General features: G+C 33.4%; 1 protein-coding gene and 1 pseudogene across 1 annotated transcript; one reads left to right on the top strand and one right to left on the bottom strand.

Annotated features, from left to right (window-relative positions):
• The first annotated feature begins 14283 nt into the window (after positions 1 to 14283).
• LOC131182207 (cation/H(+) antiporter 2-like) lies at positions 14284 to 15134 on the top strand. Its single transcript, XM_058150923.1, has 2 exons — positions 14284 to 14780; positions 14877 to 15134. The coding sequence occupies exons 1-2, from the start codon at positions 14613 to 14615 to the stop codon at positions 15132 to 15134; spliced, it is 426 nt and encodes a 141-aa protein (XP_058006906.1). The 5' UTR covers positions 14284 to 14612.
• Positions 15135 to 15309: 175 nt separating this feature from the next.
• LOC131182420 (NAC domain-containing protein 2-like) lies at positions 15310 to 16691 on the bottom strand (annotated as a pseudogene).
• Between the last annotated feature and the right edge of the window lie 2478 nt (positions 16692 to 19169).

Below are 19169 nucleotides of genomic sequence, written 5' to 3'. Positions count from 1 at the left end.
TCAAATGAAGGCATTTTAACTAACATCGTTAAAATGTGATGACCTAGCATTAAAAACCAATATTATAATATTATTTTAATTATAAAAATAAAAATAGTCCCACTTAAAATAAAATTTTAAAACAAATATTTTTAATTATCATTCATTGTCGTCCTAAGCCCAAAAGTGGCATATGAGCTTTTCTTCGATGTAAATGTTCTTCCTACAGGTTTGCTATGCGAAAAATAAAGAGTTTGCTTTGGGTTTGGTTTATAATGCTTTAGAATCTTGGTGGCCTTGATCCTCCAATTGACCTTGTTTATCCCATTCTTGACCTGACATCGGTGTGGTGATTAAGAGAGAGCAACTTGACGGCCCTATTACACGATGAGTATGTGTATATATATTTTTTTTTATTTTATAACAATAATACATAGGTGAAATGTTTCGCATAGTTGTAACATTTTCAAAATAAAAGCTTGTAGAAAAAACAAAAGCAAAATAAGAAAGAAACATGCGCTACAACCACTTTAGATTCTTCTCATCACACGGTTGTTATTATTGAGGATTATGTGGGCACCTCTCTACAGCTACAATTTTGCTCAATCTCAATACAACAGGTGGAGTTAGACATGTCAGGTCAACCACCTGATCCGAATGAACTTGGAGATGCATTGGACTTTCCTTTCCTCCCCAATGTGCATGGCCCATGCACATTAGCAGGATGTGATATGACTAGCATGGATGGTTGCCTCTCTCATATAGATGAACATTTGATCTTGTGTGGTTCACAGTGTTATGTCACATAATCATTACGTTCTATCATGCTTTTCTCATAAAAAACAGAGGATTTGCTCTATATATTTTGCTTCCACCCCCCCCCCCCTTCTCTCTCTCTCTCTCTCTCTCTCTCTCTCTCTCTCTCTCTCTCTCTTTATGCACACACACACACACAACACCACATTCAGTTTCTTTATATTTTGTGCTACATATAACCCACCCCTTCATCGAATTTCAGTGACTGCAATAGCTATGGTGTAGAAGAGCTCATTTAAAACCTCAAACTTATCCCTTCCTACCTTTTTGTCATTTGAAATTAGGAGAGACAGAACACTATTTAGTTCACAACTCCATTCTTTCCATCATTGCTTCAATCATTTTTCCATGGCTCCATTTCTTCCATCTTCAGTTCACAATCTGCCTGAGGAAGTATATTGGGTAATGGCAGCAACCACTGCCAATTGTTCAGAAATTTGGAAGGCCCCATCTGGAAATGACTAAGCAAACTTCTCAGATTTTAGAGTACTAGGGATTGAATGGAAATGGAGATTCTGGCAACGTCGCTGGAGTATGGGCAGTTGAGCTTGCGTGAAGTTATTGAAATGGAATCTATTTTTACTTTTTATTTTTATAATTTTAATAATTAAAAATTATTTAAAAATATTATAATATTATTTTTTATGCCACATCAGCATATTTAAAAAGGCGTTAGAAAAAATGCCTTCAATTGATAACGATGCATAACTATAGGGTATCTGTGACGCCCCTTACCCGTCTATTGTATAGCCGAGCAAGAAGTGCCACATTCGGTGCTGGAGCACCCTATCTTGTCTTGTCATGTCTATTGTAAATTTTAATGTCATTCAAATCAGGTAATTTATGTGTAGAAATTTTTTTTTTTATATCTTATTTCTGTGGAGACCCGGACAGATCCTCCTCTGTTTTATTAGTATCTGGCGGGTTCCATTATCACCTATTAACATATTCATAGTCATCTCACATATTTCCATATCATATTCTCTTTTATCATATCATTCACAACTATTTATGAGATTTCAAAATGAAGTGTCATCTATTGCGTTCATATGGAAATTCATAGATAATAAATTATAAGTTTTCATTTTAAGTCCAAAATGAAATACATCATAAACTAGTAATTATATCATGCCTAAACATAATGAACCAAAATACTAGTCTATACATGGGCCCTACCAAAATATAAAAGACTGGTCAGGTGACGCTGATCGGTGGCAGATCTGGTCGGAACTCTGTCCGAATACTACTGTGGCCACGATCTTGATCCTACGCGATGGAAAACCAACGCGCTAAGCATAACGCTTAGTGGTGCATAATTTATAATAACAATAATTAAACAATTGAATTAATATTTACAATTCATAAATTCTGGGTCTTTTACATTTTTTTATTACACTTTGGAAACAATTAAAATTATTGGGATCTTTCCTGTTTACTTATTGTATATTCAGTATTAATTAATTATTATCAATGCCCAAGAAACCTATAACAAATTATAAAAGCTGGATACATGGGAGTATACGGGTTAGACAGTCATATGTCTACCCTGTATACATCTGTCAGGCACGAGGCCAGCTGTCGGGCACGAGACCCGCTGTCAGGCTTGTAAAGCCAGAAATAAGGTAGGCACAATGGCCCGTAAGTAGGCATATAGCCTGTAGAACAATCATACCAGACATATATTGTCAGTTCATGATTTTCTCGGTAGGCAGTACTGCTATCTGTAGTCCCTAATTGGTATACCAATTTATCCAAACTAAATAAATAAGTCTAGGTATACTATGGGCAATTAAACATTTTTAATTAATTTAGCACTATTCACTGTTACTATTTTCTAGCACTGTTCATTAGTACCATTAATTTCATATTAATAGGACATTATTCCCAATTTACATATTCATATCATTTTTAATATTTAATTTTCCTTATGAGTATTTTAATTATCATATATAGCATTTTTCCCATGAACCTTTCTTTAGGTTCATGTTGATGTGTTATCTTTATCTAGGAATTTGACTAGGTTGGGATGTCTATTTAGTCATAATTCCTTCATAACAATTGCTTCTTTATGTTTAAACTTGAATTTCAGATTTTGAATCACTGAGTTTGGGGTTATAGAACTCAAGTTATGGTCAAAATACCAAAGGAATAGTATTTTGGGACATTTTCTGGGTTGGCAGTTTCAGTGGCCCAACTTGTGCTAACAATTTGAATTCATTAAAGGCAAAACTGGGTTAAGTAGTCTTCATGAAAAGTGTAGCCCTATGTCTAAACTTTCCATGGGTGAAATTTTAGGTCATTTGGACTAGTATAGAGAGATTTATGAACAAATGAATATGTACTGTTCATTTGGTAATTTTCTGGGTTGGCAGTTTCAGTGACCCAACTTGTGCTAACAATTTGAATTGGTTAAAGGAAAAACTGGGTTAAGTGGTCTTGATGAAAAGTGTAGCTCTATGTCTAAACTTTCCATGGGTAAAATTTTAGGTCATTTGGACCAGTATAGAGAGAGTTATGACCAAATGAACACGTACTATTCATTTGGTCATTTTCTGGGTTGGCAGTTTCAGTGACCCAAATTGTGCTAACAATTTGAATTTGTTAAAGGCAAAACTGGGTTAAGTGGTCTTCATGAAAAGTGTAGCCCTATGTCTAAACTTTCCATGGGTAAAAGTTTAGGTCATTTGGACCAGTATAGAGAGAGTTATGACCAAATGAACACGTACTGTTCATTTGGTCATTTTCTGGGTTGGCAGTTTCAGTGACCCAAATTGTGCTAACAATTTGAATTTGTTAAAGGAAAAACTGGGTTAAGTGGTCTGCATGAAAAGTGTAGCCCTATGTCTAAACTTTCCATGGGTAAAATTTTAGGTCATTTGGACCAGTATAGAGAGAGTTATGACCAAATGAACACGTACTGTTTATTTGGTCATTTTCTGGGTTGGGTTGCAGGGAAATCCGAATTTGGGCAGTATTTAGCTCAAGTTTTGGACAGAATTTGGGCATGGTTTCTTCATAGAAAATGGGCTATTTTGGGTCTAGTTTCACCTCCAATTGGCCTCATACCAATTGGGGTCACACAATTTTATTTATGGCCTAAAATGTACACTGCCCTCAACAAACACAACCTGCAGAAAATTAACACTTCCAAAACTCAATCTCCTCCAACTTCCTTACTTCAATTTGCATGCAATACACTTTTATAAGCAACAATCTCATCCCAATAGATCAATTTCAACATTTTACACAAACCCTAGTTTTCAAAGTTTCAAATTTACACAAACACTATACAATCAAACACCCAAACATTTCAACTAATTATAAATTCTCTAAACTTAATTTTTTTTTCTCTACATTTTTCCTATATTTTCTTAACATTTTTTTTTCTTCAATTTATGCCTCCTCACTATAGTCTAGGTGTAGTTCCAGACATTTTAACTGTCCGAACAAACATTAGTTGTCGGAACAGTAAAATGTACGGACTACTTATGGTGAGGGCGTTACAATTCTTCCCCTCTAAATAAAATTTCGTCCTTGAAATTTACATAGTGTAAATAATCGAGGGACTGCTATCTCCTTGTCTTATCTCCTTGTCTTTTCTCCTTTTTGTGTTATAATACTTTACTTTTTTTTTAGTCTGTCTTATTAATCCTAGTTCTACAATCTTATCCTTATCTCCATTTACTATTGGAAATACGTAGCTCTACACAGTAGTCCCAAGTTAGTACTATAATCTGCAGCTTACAGCAGAAACATCAAGAGCATTGTGTAGTCACCATGGTATAATCCCAATAGGCTAACTCTTTTTTTTTTTTTTTCAACCAGTTCTGTACTCATCTTCTTTCATCTCATATACAACCTCCTTCTCATTTCCATCTATTATCTTTGATACGATCCTTTTCGGTTGATAATCTACCATAACCTTATGGTTCAAAGGGTTAGTGACAAGCATGTCATCTTCTAACCCATCTCTCGGTATCCTCTTTTTAATAAGAGATACAATGTATATATAGGGGTGAATATAATTAGGCAATACTTAAAGGTATTATAATTAGGAAATGTACCTCTGATAACGTCTACCAGATTTGGCTCCTCTCTAGCCATAGCGTACACACGGGGTGCTACTCCAGCCTAAGGTCGTTCTGTAGTCTCAGAAGCCCTCTGTGATGTACCAGCTACCTCTGGTCTCATCGGTCTTCTACCCCTCTGTACTGTCGGGGCAGACATCTGAGTCTGTGGTGGAGCTGTGGGAGCACTCCTCCATGGGCAATCTCTCAAAAAAAAAAATGTTCTATGGACCCACATCTGAAACATCCACCCGTTAGTAATCTACACTTTCCTCTGTGGTTCTTCCTACAATGTGTACAAACTGGCATCGGGATTGATCTCCGTGCTATAGGACCCACAGAATTGTCAATTGATACACTCATCTGACCTCCTCTCCTCGGGGCAAATCGGAACCTCTGCCTCTGTTCTCTACTCTAAATCTAACCCTGAGACCCCCTGGGTCTCTTGCTCTCTGTAGCAGTTGCGCTGGACTGGCCAGGTCCAGACCCTCTCTTGCACTGCCTGTCTCTCCTAAACTACTCATCATTTCTAACTCTCTCTACTGGGGTCCTATATACTAGCTGGGGAGGTGGTGGCATAGCTCCAGTGACCTGACGGAGCAATTGAGTCATTAGCTCTAAGAAGGCCTATTGTGTCCTTACTAAAGTACCCAACGATGGTTCTGCTCTACTGCTACTGCGCCCCTGATTAAACGCAGGTGCAGGTGCGTGACTCTCTACTTCCTCCTCAACCGGTCTTGGAGGTCCGTGCTCTGAAGGATCAGATGTCATCTATCCTATAAAATAGACAAAGAACAGATCTGCATTAGTGTCACCTCGACTCTATCTAATGGCCCATGCATGTGATGTAACTATTTCTTTCTATCTATCTAGGTCTAGGACCGCCTAAACCTCTGCTCTGATACCACTAAATGTGACGCCCCTTACCCTTCTATTGTATAGCCGAGCAAGAAGTGCCACATTCGGTGCTGGAGCACCCTATCTTGTCTTGTCATGTCTATTGTAAATTTTAATGTCATTCAAATCAGGTAATTTATGTGTAGAAATTTTTTTTTTATATCTTATTTCTGTGGAGACCCGGACAGATCCTCCTCTGTTTTATTAGTATCTGGCGGGTTCCATTATCACCTATTAACATATTCATAGTCATCTCACATATTTCCATATCATATTCTCTTTTATCATATCATTCACAACTATTTATGAGATTTCAAAATGAAGTGTCATCTATTGCGTTCATATGGAAATTCATAGATAATAAATTATAAGTTTTCATTTTAAGTCCAAAATGAAATACATCATAAACTAGTAATTATATCATGCCTAAACATAATGAACCAAAATACTAGTCTATACATGGGCCCTACCAAAATATAAAAGACTGGTCAGGTGACACTGATCGGTGGCAGATCTGGTCGGAACTCTGTCCGAATACTACTGTGGCGGCTGCTGATCTTCAGTACCTACGCGATGGAAAACCAACGCACTAAGCATAACGCTTAGTGGTGCATAATTTATAATAACAATAATTAAACAATTGAATTAATATTTACAATTCATAAATTCTGGGTCTTTTACATTTTTTTATTACACTTTGGAAACAATTAAAATTATTGGGATCTTTCCTGTTTACTTATTGTATATTCAATATTAATTAATTATTATCAATGCCCAAGAAACCTATAACAAATTATAAAAGCTGGATACACGGGAGTATACGGGTTAGACAACCATATGTCTACCCTGTATACATCTGTCAGGCACGAGGCCAGCTGTCGGGCACGAGACCCGCTGTCAGGCTTGTAAAGCCAGAAATAAGGTAGGCACAATGGCCCGTAAGTAGGCATATAGCCTGTAGAACAATCATACCAGACATATATTGTCAGTTCATGATTTTCTCGGTAGGCAGTACTGCTATCTGTAGTCCCTAATTGGTATACCAATTTATCCAAACTAAATAAATAAGTCTAGGTATACTATGGGCAATTAAACATTTTTAATTAATTTAGCACTATTCACTGTTACTATTTTCTAGCACTGTTCATTAGTACCATTAATTTCATATTAATAGGACATTATTCCCAATTTACATATTCATATCATTTTTAATATTTAATTTTCCTTATGAGTATTTTAATTATCATATATAGCATTTTTCCCATGAACCTTTCTTTAGGTTCATGTTGATGTGTTATCTTTATCTAGGAATTTGACTAGGTTGGGATGTCTATTTAGTCACAATTCCTTCATAACAATTGCTTCTCTATGTTTAAACTTGAATTTCAGATTTTGAATCACTGAGTTTGGGGTTATAGAACTCAAGTTATGGTCAAAATACCAAAGGAATAGTATTTTGGGACATTTTCTGGGTTGGCAGTTTCAGTGGCCCAACTTGTGCTAACAATTTGAATTCATTAAAGGCAAAACTGGGTTAAGTAGTCTTCATGAAAAGTGTAGCCCTATGTCTAAACTTTCCATGGGTGAAATTTTAGGTCATTTGGACTAGTATAGAGAGAGTTATGACCAAATGAATATGTACTGTTCATTTGGTCATTTTCTGGGTTGGCAGTTTCAATGACCCAAGTTGTGCTAACAATTTGAATTGGTTAAAGGCAAAACTGGGTTAAGTAATCTCATGAAAAGTGTAGCTCTATGTTTAAACTTTCCATGGGTAAAATTTTAGGTCATTTGGACCAGTATAGAGAGAGTTATGACCAAATAAACACGTACTGTTCATTTGGTCATTTTCTGGGTTGGCAGTTTCAGTGATCCAAATTGTGCTAACAATTTGAATTTGTTAAAGGCAAAACTTGGTTAAGTGGTCTTCATGAAAAGTGTAGCCCTATGTCTAAACTTTCCATGGGTAAAAGTTTAGGTCATTTGGACCAGCATAGAGAGAGTTATGACCAAATGAACACGTACTGTTCATTTGGTCATTTTCTGGGTTGGCAGTTTCAGTGACCCAAATTGTGCTAACAATTTGAATTTGTTAAAGGCAAAACTGGGTTAAGTGGTCTTCATAAAAAGTGTAGCCCTATGTCTAAAATTTCCATGGGTAAAATTAGGTCATTTGGACCAGTATAGAGAGAGTTATGACCAAATGAACACGTACTGTTCATTTGGTCATTTTCGGGGTTGGGTTGCAGGGAAATCCGAATTTGGGCAGTATTTAGCTCAAGTTTTGGACAAAATTTGGGCATGGTTTCTTCATGGAAAATGGGCTATTTTGGGTCTAGTTTCACCTCCAATTGGCCTCATACCAATTGGGGTCACACAATTTTATTTATGGCCTAAAATGTACACTACCCTCAACAAACACAACCTGCAGAAAATTAACACTTCCAAAACTCAATCTCCTCCAACTTTCTTACTTCAATTTGCATGCAATACACTTTTATAAGCAACAATCTCATCCCAATAGATCAATTTCAACATTTTACACAAACCCTAGTTTTCAAAGTTTCAAATTTACACAAACACTATACAATCAAACACCCAAACATTTCAACTAATTACACATTCTCATGGAACCATTTTTCATCACTTAAAAGTAATAAACTTCAAGTTCCATGGCTACCAAAAATTCAAGGGTTCTTTTCTCTAGATTTTCTTTTTGTTTTAATGGTATTTATGCTTAGCTAAACATGCTTTTCATGTTTAATAAAGAGAAGAAGAGGGATTAATGCACTAACCTTACTTGAGCTTCCCAAACCTCAACTTTCTTGCTTCTTATGGGTATCTATGGCTTCCTTAGGGAGTGGGGAGTATTTTTTGTGAAGGGTGCTAAAGGTTTTGATGGGTAAAAGCTTGGGAAATCAAGCTTGGAAGCTTGACAACAATGGAGGAAGTGAGGGAAAGAGAGAGAGAGAAGAAATGGAGGAAGAAGATGGAAGTGGGTGGGAGTTTGTCCTCTAGTGCCTATTTATATACATTTTTTTTTTGAATTTTCCTAAGCCTTTTCTTTTCTTTTCTTTTCTTTTCCTTTCTTTTCTTTTCTTGTCTTTTCTCTTCTCATTTTCCTAATCTATTTCATAAATTTTAATTAATGTTAATTATTTTATTCTCTATTTTTTTTTTTGACATTTTGGTCAAAATTCACCTTTGGGGGTGAAATGACAAAAATGCCTTTAGTAGTGCATATTGGGTTATTTTTATTATTTTTGTACCAATTTATAAATTCTCTAAACTTAAATTTTTTTTCTCTACATTTTTCCTATATTTTCTTAACATTTTTTTTTCTTCAATTTATGCCTCCTCACTATAGTCTAGGTGTAGTTCCAGACATATTAACTGTCCGAACAAACATTAGTTGTCAGAACAGTAAAATGTACGGACTACTTATGGTGAGGGCGTTACAGTATCACTTTGTCACGAACTAAATCTCAGACCCTGAAGTGAAAATTATGCAAAATAACATGATACTTTTTTATAATTTCCCTAATTTCTATATGAAAATATACTTTTTTATAATTTCCCTATTCCCTATTGCATTAGTTTGTGGTGATTTCATTTACACGACCTTCACCGTTCATGCCTCAGTTCGTGGGTCCTTCGGGTCTGTCCTAGTTCTTAAAATGGGCTGCTGTTTGAGTTGGGTTCTTTTGCTGCCTATTTTCGGTTTGTAGGTACCCCTTTCGTGGTTGCAGATTTGGGGTTTGGAGGCTTTTGTGTGTTACCTTCCTACAAATTTTGCTGCAAATTGCTGCAGCCCTGGCTTGGTTCTGCAGATGCTTACACCATTAGATTTTCTTCTGCTGGCATTTGTTTGGTTTTGTTACCTGCATTTTTGTTTACTTGACTTTTGTAATGCAACTTCATTGTTGTCTTGTTAGTTTGTTTTGTACCTTTCCCTCCAGTTTTTTTCACTTAGCATGCCATTGCCTAGGTTGGATGTAAAGGGGATGCCTATTGGCTGGGTTTAGTTTGGCGATGACCATGCTTAGTTTTTCTTGGATTCAATTTATTAATAAAAAATTTTGCTTATAAAAAAAAAAAGCTTCCCTTTGCTTATCAAAAACAAAAATTGAAGTACAGTTTTAACAAGGTATTCACTAATTTTTTTGAATTTATAGACTTACATGGTCAATTATTTCCCACTTTTATTGCTATGCTATATATTGTCTGTTAAGCTTGCAAGTGCTTTTATTTGTTCCTTCATTTTTAATCTTATAATGAAAAGGAACATCTTCTAGTTAGCTGTAACCTTAAGCTCTTACTACTCTTAGTCTTATTAATTATAGGGGAATGGATGGATAGATCTCAAAAGTTTTTGTCACTCTTTGACCCTTCATTTTCCCTCTGTCTTTCTTCCATTTATGGTGTGATTTCTTCCTTTTCAAAATGAGATACTCACTGCTGTAATACCCAACAAGGATAAAGATGTTAAAGGTATTGTCTCACGCATACGACTTTAATGGATGATAGAGAGGATCAATATAGAAAACGTTCATCTATTCAGGTGTTCTTCTTATGATCCCTAACTAGATAGAAGTTTCATATTTTTTTTCATTATTTTCTCTCTAAAAGAAGAAATTAAAGCATTTTATTCTCTTTTTGCAAGCTTATTGACCCTCATCAAACTAGTAGTACTGTTGTCTCTCCCAGAAGGGAAGCGCATTGTGGTCCCTCTCAATATCCATCATAGGTGTAATAACTTGATGTCTTTACCAGACTAGATAGCCAATTTTACACATTGCTATCTTTAAAAGTCCATTACTTGTCATTATATGAAAGTGAATTTAATGATTTTTTTTCTAATTATTTTGCATATCTTCTCCTCCTAGGAGTTATAATTTTGATAGTTTAATACTCCTGTTGTCATTGCACATGCTAACAGCTGGAAAATGGAGAGGAGTGATGACCTGATCATACGATTTACATGTATGATAAGTAGAAGCTTGGAGCTAGTGCTTTCTTACTAAATTTGGGAAATGTGAAAAAAGAAGCAATTTGATGTGCTTCTTTAATTGTGTCCAGGCGTTGATCAAATGGTTGGTTCAACTTGTGGAGCAGCTCAATCATCTACGTGCTTATTGCTTAGGATATGATGGGAGCATACATGACATTTGCAAATTTAGTATGGTACAAGATGAAGGTCTAAGACAGAAAGTATATGAGCTAGTCTGGATTTTAATACTGGCAACTGAAGATAGTTGCCAACTCTCTATCTGTGTGCTTATGAAAACTATCGTAATGTGCCAGTGAATGCAAACTTTTGATTTTGAATTCAACAAACCTGTTCATTGTCTACAGAAACTGTTGTAATGTAGCTATATTTTTCTTTTATTTGATTTGGTTCTGACCAGAGTTGAAACTAAAGACTTTACAGCCTTGAAACAAATTTAATGTCAAAGGGAAAAAAGAAAAGCAAAGAAGCAAATACTAGGGGATTGCTCATTCTTTGTGTTTGCTCTGTTTGTTAATTATAAGAAAAAATTTGGTATCATGATTAAACAAAAATGGTGGGAATTTAAATTTTTTAATATTTACAGTTAGAGGGATCTTGAGTCAATTTGTATGCACTGAGATTAAGTTTATTCTTGAGTAATTTTATGATCACATTTTCACATCAACGGGTGTATTTAAGATAAACAATTCTAGAGCTGAGTTGAATTTTGATAAATAAAATATGAGAGCTCTCATTTTTATTAATTGGACTAAATCTATTGGGTAGTAACCCAATTTATTATAACTTTTGTATTATTTATCCCTAATATGCATTTCTATGTGAAAATTTATTTTTCTTATTTGAATCAATGACAGTAAAAAAGAAATTTCCTTTTTTTTAAGGCTTATAACTTGAACTCAAGACCTTACAATTTTAAAATTATTATTTAAACATTATCTATATACTATCTTCCATTTTATCTTATATTTCAAATTTTAATAATTATATATTTTAAGATAAAATTATTTAGTTAAGCATTACTTAATAGTATTAATTATAACCAGAAAAAAATAATTAAAGTGAAATTTAAAATTATTATATTTATGAATTATATATGTCAAAAATTTTGAATATATATAATTACATATTATGATAATTTAGCATTACGAAAAATATGGTTTAAAACCAGAAAAAAAAAAAGAACTAGAAAGTTCAGATAAATAAAATAAGACTTTCTAACTAAGGATACTCGTTAAAAAGCTTATCATAGTAGCGCTTCACCAGCCTTTGCTCCCAAGATGTATCCATATCATCTTCCTCAGTACGTATGAACCTTAAAAGGTTGAAGAAATAATTAATATACAAGGGAAATTTTCATATCAGGAAGGAGGAGAAATAGACTATGTAATGCATTACAAATTCCTAGAATTGATCCATAAAGTCCATGGTTCAATAGAAATATATTCCCAATTCCAGCTGCCTCAAACTATAACTCCCTTAACCATTTCTCGCCTAACACTAAATCAAAGAGCTAAAATTAGAAGGAAAAAATAAGTTGCAAGACAATATATAATTATGAATGCACAAGAATCCACATGAATTTTGTTAGAGACCAAAGATACCTATATCCTTCTCTTAGGGTGTCCCGATCCGCTTTAATCGGCAATTTCACATTTGAAGACTTTTCTTTCCTTAGAAGCTAATCGCATCAAATTGAACCCCCCAAAAATGGAACAAAAAATTCAAAACACAAGGATGATTGTAGCCTTCTTCCTTCCTCAGTGGAAGAGACTGTTCATCATCCATTTGCTGTAGGACATAAAGGATTTCACAAATACAAAACTCTCCATTTGCATAATTCCATTTATGTCCACCTTTCAGCTTAAAACAAATAAAGAATCTTTTAGGCCGAATACTAACAACTTCATTTTTCAAATTCTAAAGCTTCAAATCATCAACTAGCTAAACAGTATCGTACCATAATCGTTCAAGAATTTCTTGTGCCGATCGTAGGCGTTGAGGCCTCGAATGTGAGCTTGGTATTGCCTCTTCGCACTCCAAATCCATTGAAGAACAAATATCTACAGCAATACAGGGATCAAAATGTTAATTAGCATTGAGAAAGAGGAAAAAGGCGTCCAGATGGTACTGTTTTCTCTCTTCTCTGTCGTAGATTGCCAATTACAGATACCCAAAAGAAGCCACTTTAACCCCAGCTACTCTGTGGCTTTTGGACTTGAAGGAATTGCTGCTTTCTCCCTCAAGTCTTCGAGTTTTACATCAATTTGCAAATTAGGGCGGTAGAGAGGAGAGCTGGAAGGAAAACTGAACAGAATTACCAGGGAAATATACAGAGGAAGGAATATAGTGATTTATTTATGCTTTGAAGAAAAAAAAATATAAAGATAAAGTTATTATATTATTATATTAAAAATAACTATTTATAAAAAAGGCATAATGAAAAAAAAAATTAATAGTATATTTCCTTTCCGCTTAATTTGAATAGAAAACAAAATGATTCAAATGATTTTTCACAAAAAATTTTATAATTTTATTTTCTTTCTTATAAAATATGGAAATTAGACTTTTTATTTTTCATTTTCTTTTATTTTTATCAATAAAATAAGAGAGTTGCCTATTTTCTCTTTTCATACTGTATCTTCTCTTTTTTCTGCCTTATAAAATGTCTTTATAATTTGTGTTAAATTAACGTTTCTAGTTTTTGTATTTTAAAAAATAAATAATTTTTTTTTATTTTTTTATATAATTGACTTCAATCGAGATTTAAATTTGAAAATTTTATGATTTTAGAGATGACTCTAATTCTATTGAACCATAACTTATAAATATTTAAACTTCATGTTTTTTCATTATTTTTGTCGATATAATCAATAATTAATAAATTAAAAGGTGATCGGTAAATAAAAATATTCATAATGATAAAATTTAAGCGTAAAATGGTAATTATCGTAAGATATTAATATATTTTTAAGTTAAGGAAATCAATGGAAAGTTGAAACTATATAATAAAATTAAAACAAAAAAAAATCTATTGAATAATTGAACCGTTAGGTCGACCGAGTCATATCGAATCGCTTTTTTATCTAGCTCATTAATAAACTTAGACTAATTTAACGGCTGATTCATTGGTTCACCGGTTCAATTGGCAGGTTTGATCCGAATTTAACAACTATGCATTTATATCTAAATTAAGAGATTTGCAAATAAGAAAAATGCTTCATTTGTGGTCTTATTTAAGAATTTTAACTCTTAAATAATAAGGTGAGAAGTCAATTCATTTTATTTTTATAAGTTATATTATCCCTTGTTATTTTTGTTATTAATTTAGCTTCGATTGTGATTTGAATTTGAGATTTTATATTTTTAAAGACAATTGCAATACTATTGAATTAAAGTTGGTTAATTGCTAACCCTTGCTTAATTAGTGCTTTATAATTTTTATCTTAGAAATGGTGCTTTCAGAGAAATAAGGAGAATGGTAAGGAGTTGGTTGCTCACTCTTTCAACTCCCTGGACACATATACAAAAGGAAAGAGTCAAATGTATAGAAATGAAAAAACAAAGCATATAGTCTCTAACCATGTCGCCGCAAACAAAGGTTCTCCAAGAAATCTCAGATGTGAAGATAATGCTCCCAAGCCACACACAAGTCCTAAGCACAGAAAATGGGTGATGAGATAGGAGGAAAAAGGAAGGGATGTTAATCTTGCTATAATCTCTCTCTCTCTCTTCTCTCTCTTTACTTTCTTGATGCTTCTAAGTCCCTTTCTCTAGCTTAGTTTCCATTCTTGTTCGGGTATCAACTTGCAATTGTAAACTAAGCAGAAGGCTATTCTTGGGAAATGGATGCTGCACAATTTGCCAAACGTGCAATTTGCCAGAAAGATCTCTTTAACTTTAACCCAATAATAACAACAGGAATGCAGGCAGCTCGTATGCTTGTAATCTCCCGCATTTTTCATCTTATCTTGACACCTTCAGGACAACCAGGACCTGTTGCAAATATTATTGTATGCATTTCCTGTCTTTCTTTGATACAAGAGCAGATTTTTAAGGTTTTTGCAGTACTTCATATGTTGTTGTTTTTTCGCTGTTTTGTTTTTCAGGCTGGACTAGTGCTAGGTCCTTCATTGTTGTGCAAAATCAAAAAACTTCAGGAATTCTTTATCCGGTCTTCTTCTATAGAATACTATCAACTTCTGACATTCAATTTTCGAGTCATTTTTTTGTTCTTGATTGGTTTGGACACAGACGTTCCTTATATGAGGCGAAATCTGCGTTTGGCAAGCACTCTTGCATTTGAAGGTATAATTGCATGCACCCTTTTTGGAGCAGCTTCTGCAATCGCTATCTCCATTTATTGAAGTAAATGGAAATTGGTTATTGTTTTTCCATTGATTCTAGCAAATTCAATTTACAAAACTGGATGTTCCCTGCTAACTAACCAGTTATCATCATCCTATACATAAGTTGATCACCAAATGACTAAATAATTTCAAATCAGATGATGGTCAATCACTGTATATAACTAATTACTAACTATAGTAGACAATTGGAAATAATATCCCAATCATCCGGTGATAGTGATAGCTCGAACTCACAAGAATTCTCATTCAGATATTTAGATACGATGTCCTCTGTGGGTTGTATCTGGATGTCCTCTGTGGGATGTATCTGGATGTCCTCTGCGGAATGTATCTGGATGTCCTCTGGGGGATATATCTGAACAGGTTCAGGCATTGGTGGTGTCATACCAGTAGCATAAGTTCGATAAGATCCATAGTTGGCAGCTGCAAACATTGCTCGTTGATAATTGGCAGCTTCTAACATTGCTTGGTGATGATCATGATCGTTGATTGGAACATAAGGAGGATCTTCATAAAATGCACTTGGATTCTCTTGGATTGGGATTGAAACAATTTGCTTATTGTCATTAAGGGCGTTTGTGTAGGCTGGAGGATCGCTATTTTTGTCAACATCCCTAACAACATCAGCAGTTTGATCATCTAACTCTGCAGATTGTTCCTCATTTGAAAGTCGACTTCTCAAATTGTCTTTCGCATCCTCTTATATATCTTGCATAAAACCACATTATCCAACTGCCACAGAAAAAGAATAGAGAATTAATCAAACAAAAGAAAAATTAATGAACAACAAACAAGAAATTTAAATATTTATTTAATTACCCTCATATCATCGGCACTTGTTTTGATTCTTGGAGGGGCATCACTGACCCTATATTCATGCATAATCCAGTTAGTCTTTGTACCATTTGGAGGCTTTCCCATGTAGAAAACAAGTGCCTTCCTATATCCAACCACAGCACCCTTTATATTTAACAGCTTTATCCCCTCCAGTTGCCTTCCAGTATCCACCACCGGCATCTCGTTTTGGTCTACTTCCATTTGGATATCTCTTGTCCCTTGGTGTAAAAAAGTACCATTCTGTCTCCCCACATTGCCAATACTCCTCTGTTCATCAAAACAAGGAAAAGGTAAATCCATCGACAAAACATAGATTTAATCATAACATTGCAAAACAAAATCATAGTGGAAATGAAGAAAAAAAATTATAGCATTGCAAAAACAAAATCATCGCGTAAATATATGCATAAGCATGGAAATAGGTTATGTTAAAGATCAAAGAACCTGCAAGCTTCTCGGGATTGTACTCATAAAGTTTAACCTCCATGATCTTGTTTGGAGGCAAGGGTTGATTGGCTATCTTGTTTTTCAAGTAATGAACGACAAGCTCTCCGTCCAAAGGGCGAAACCTATACCCGGGTGGAAAAGAATTAAAATAATCAATATCAATGAAGTTCTTTCTGTTGTTGTCATTGATGGGGTCTGTTCGAGGTTGACGAGTAGCGGTAACAGAAGCATTGGACTGCGGCTGTGTCACCTCCATAATTGGACTCTTGCGAGGAATTTATTCCGAGAAGACTGATGCAAGCTAACGTATAAGTATTGTATTTCTCTCTCCCTCAACTTTCTCTCTTTTATATGAATAGACTTCTAATAAAAATTAAAATAACCCTAAAAGATAGATTTTCAAGACTTAATATTTATCTATTCTTATTAGAAACCAAGTTTGAAACTAGATAAGTGTGGGACACAAGTTTTTTTAATATCTGATAAACCAATCAAACTTCTAAGATTATTTAAACATTATCCCTATACTATCTTCCATTTTATTTTATATTTCAAATTTTAATAATTATATATTTAAAGATAAAATTATTTAGTTAAGTATTATTTAATAGTATTAATTATAACCAGAAAAAAATAATTAAAATGAAATTTAAGATTATTATATTTATAAATTATATCATCACACCTTATGATATGGATATGGATATTTATGAATTATATATGTCAAAAATTTTGAATATATATATATATATATATATATATATATATATATATATATATATATATATATAATTTCTTAAAAATTAAATTTCAAATGTTATATCTTTTAAATTCTAAATATTTTTTTAAAATAAAATTATCATTTAATCATTATCTATTTCTATCTTTCATTTTATTTTGTATTTCAAATTTCAAACGTTATATCTTTTAAATTCTAAATATTTTATTTTTTTAAATAAAATTATCATTTAAACATTATCTATTACTATCTTTCATTTTATTTTATATTTCAAATAATTATATATTATGATAATTTAGCATTATGGAAAATAAAAGACTACATTTAACCGTTGATAAAAATCAATTTATTTTGAATTTTTATTTTTAAATTAATTTTAAATTATTTTAAAAAGTTAATTTTAGAATTTATATAAATTTACTGTGACGCCCCTTACCCGTCTATTGTATAGCCGAGCAAGAAGTGCCACATTCGGTGCCGGAGCACCCTATCTTGTCTTGTCATGTCTATTGTAAATTTTAATGTCATTTAAATCAGGTAATTTATGTGTAGAATTATATATATATATATATATATATATATATATATATATCTTATTTCTGTGGAGACCCGGACAGATCCTCCTCTGTTTTATTAGCATCTGACGGGTTCCACTATCACGTGTTAACATATTCATAGTCATTTCACATATTTCCATATCATATTTTCTTTTATCATATCATTCACAACTATTTATGAGATCTCAAAATGAAGTGTCATCTATTGCATTCATATGGAAATTTATAGATAATAAATTATAAGTTTTCATTTCAAGTCCAAAATAAAATACATCATAAACTAGTAATTACATCATGACTAGACATAATGAACCAAAATACTAGTCTACACATGGGCCCTACCAAAATACAAAAGACTGATGAGGTGACTCTGATCGGTGGCAGATCCGCCTGAACTCTGTCCGAATACTACTGTGGCGGCTGCTGATCTTCAGTACCTACGCGATGGAAAACCAACGCGCTAAGCATAACGCTTAGTGGTGCATAATTTATAATAACAATAATTAAACAATTGAATTAATATTTACAAATCATAAATTCTGGGTCTTTTACATTTTTTTTATTACACTTTGGAAACAATTAAAATTATTGGGATCTTTCCTATTTACTTATTGTATATTCAGTATTAATTAATTATTATCAATGCCCAAGAAACCTATAACAAATTATAAAAGCTGGATACACGGGAGTATACGGGTTAGACAACCATATGTCTACCCTGTATATATCTGTCAGGCACGAGGCCAGCTGTCGGGCACGAGACCCGCTGTCAGGCTTGTAAAGCCAGAAATAAAATAGGCACAATGGCCAATAAGTAGGCATATAGCCTGTAGAACAATCATATCAGACATATATTGTCAGTTCATGATTTGCTCTATAAGCAGTACTGCTATCTGTGGTCCCTAATTGGTATACCAATTTATCCAAACTAAATAAATAAGTCTAGGTATACAATGGGCAATTAAACATTTTTAATTATTTTAGCACTATTCACTGTTACTATTTTCTAGTACTGTTCATTGGTACCATTAATTTCATATTAATGGGACATTAGTCCCAATTTATATATTCATATCATTTTTAATATTTAATTATTCTTATGAGTATTTTAATTATCATATATAGCATTTTTCCCATGAACCTTTCTTTAGGTTCATGTTGATGTGTTATCTTTATCTAGGAATTTGATTAGGTTAGGATGTCTATTTAGTCACACTTCCTTCATAACAATTGTTCCTCTATGTTTAAACTTGAATTTCAGTTTTTGAATCACTGAATTTGGAGTAATATAACTCAAGTTATGGTCAAAATACCATAACTGGTCCCTTTGCCTCTAAGCTGTCCAAAATTTACAATTTCTAGTCAATAAACTTTGACCAGTCATTTGATCATTTTATTGTCATTTTTAGACTTAGGTTCCTTCACAAGATATGTTCCTCTATGTCTTAGGGA

Source organism: Hevea brasiliensis, chromosome 8, assembly GCF_030052815.1.
Source record: "Hevea brasiliensis isolate MT/VB/25A 57/8 chromosome 8, ASM3005281v1, whole genome shotgun sequence".
NCBI lineage: Eukaryota > Viridiplantae > Streptophyta > Magnoliopsida > Malpighiales > Euphorbiaceae > Hevea > Hevea brasiliensis.
Note: the sequence above shows the minus strand (reverse complement) of the source record. Positions and strands in the feature narration are given on the sequence as shown.

Coding starts and splice junctions, on each gene's coding strand:
- LOC131182207 (XM_058150923.1), top strand. CDS start 14,613: ATGGATGCTGCACAATTTGCCAAACGTGCAATTTGCCAGAAAGATCTC. Junction 14,781..14,876: donor GACCTGTTGCAAATATTATT/GTATGCATTTCC, acceptor TTTGTTTTTCAG/GCTGGACTAGTGCTAGGTCC.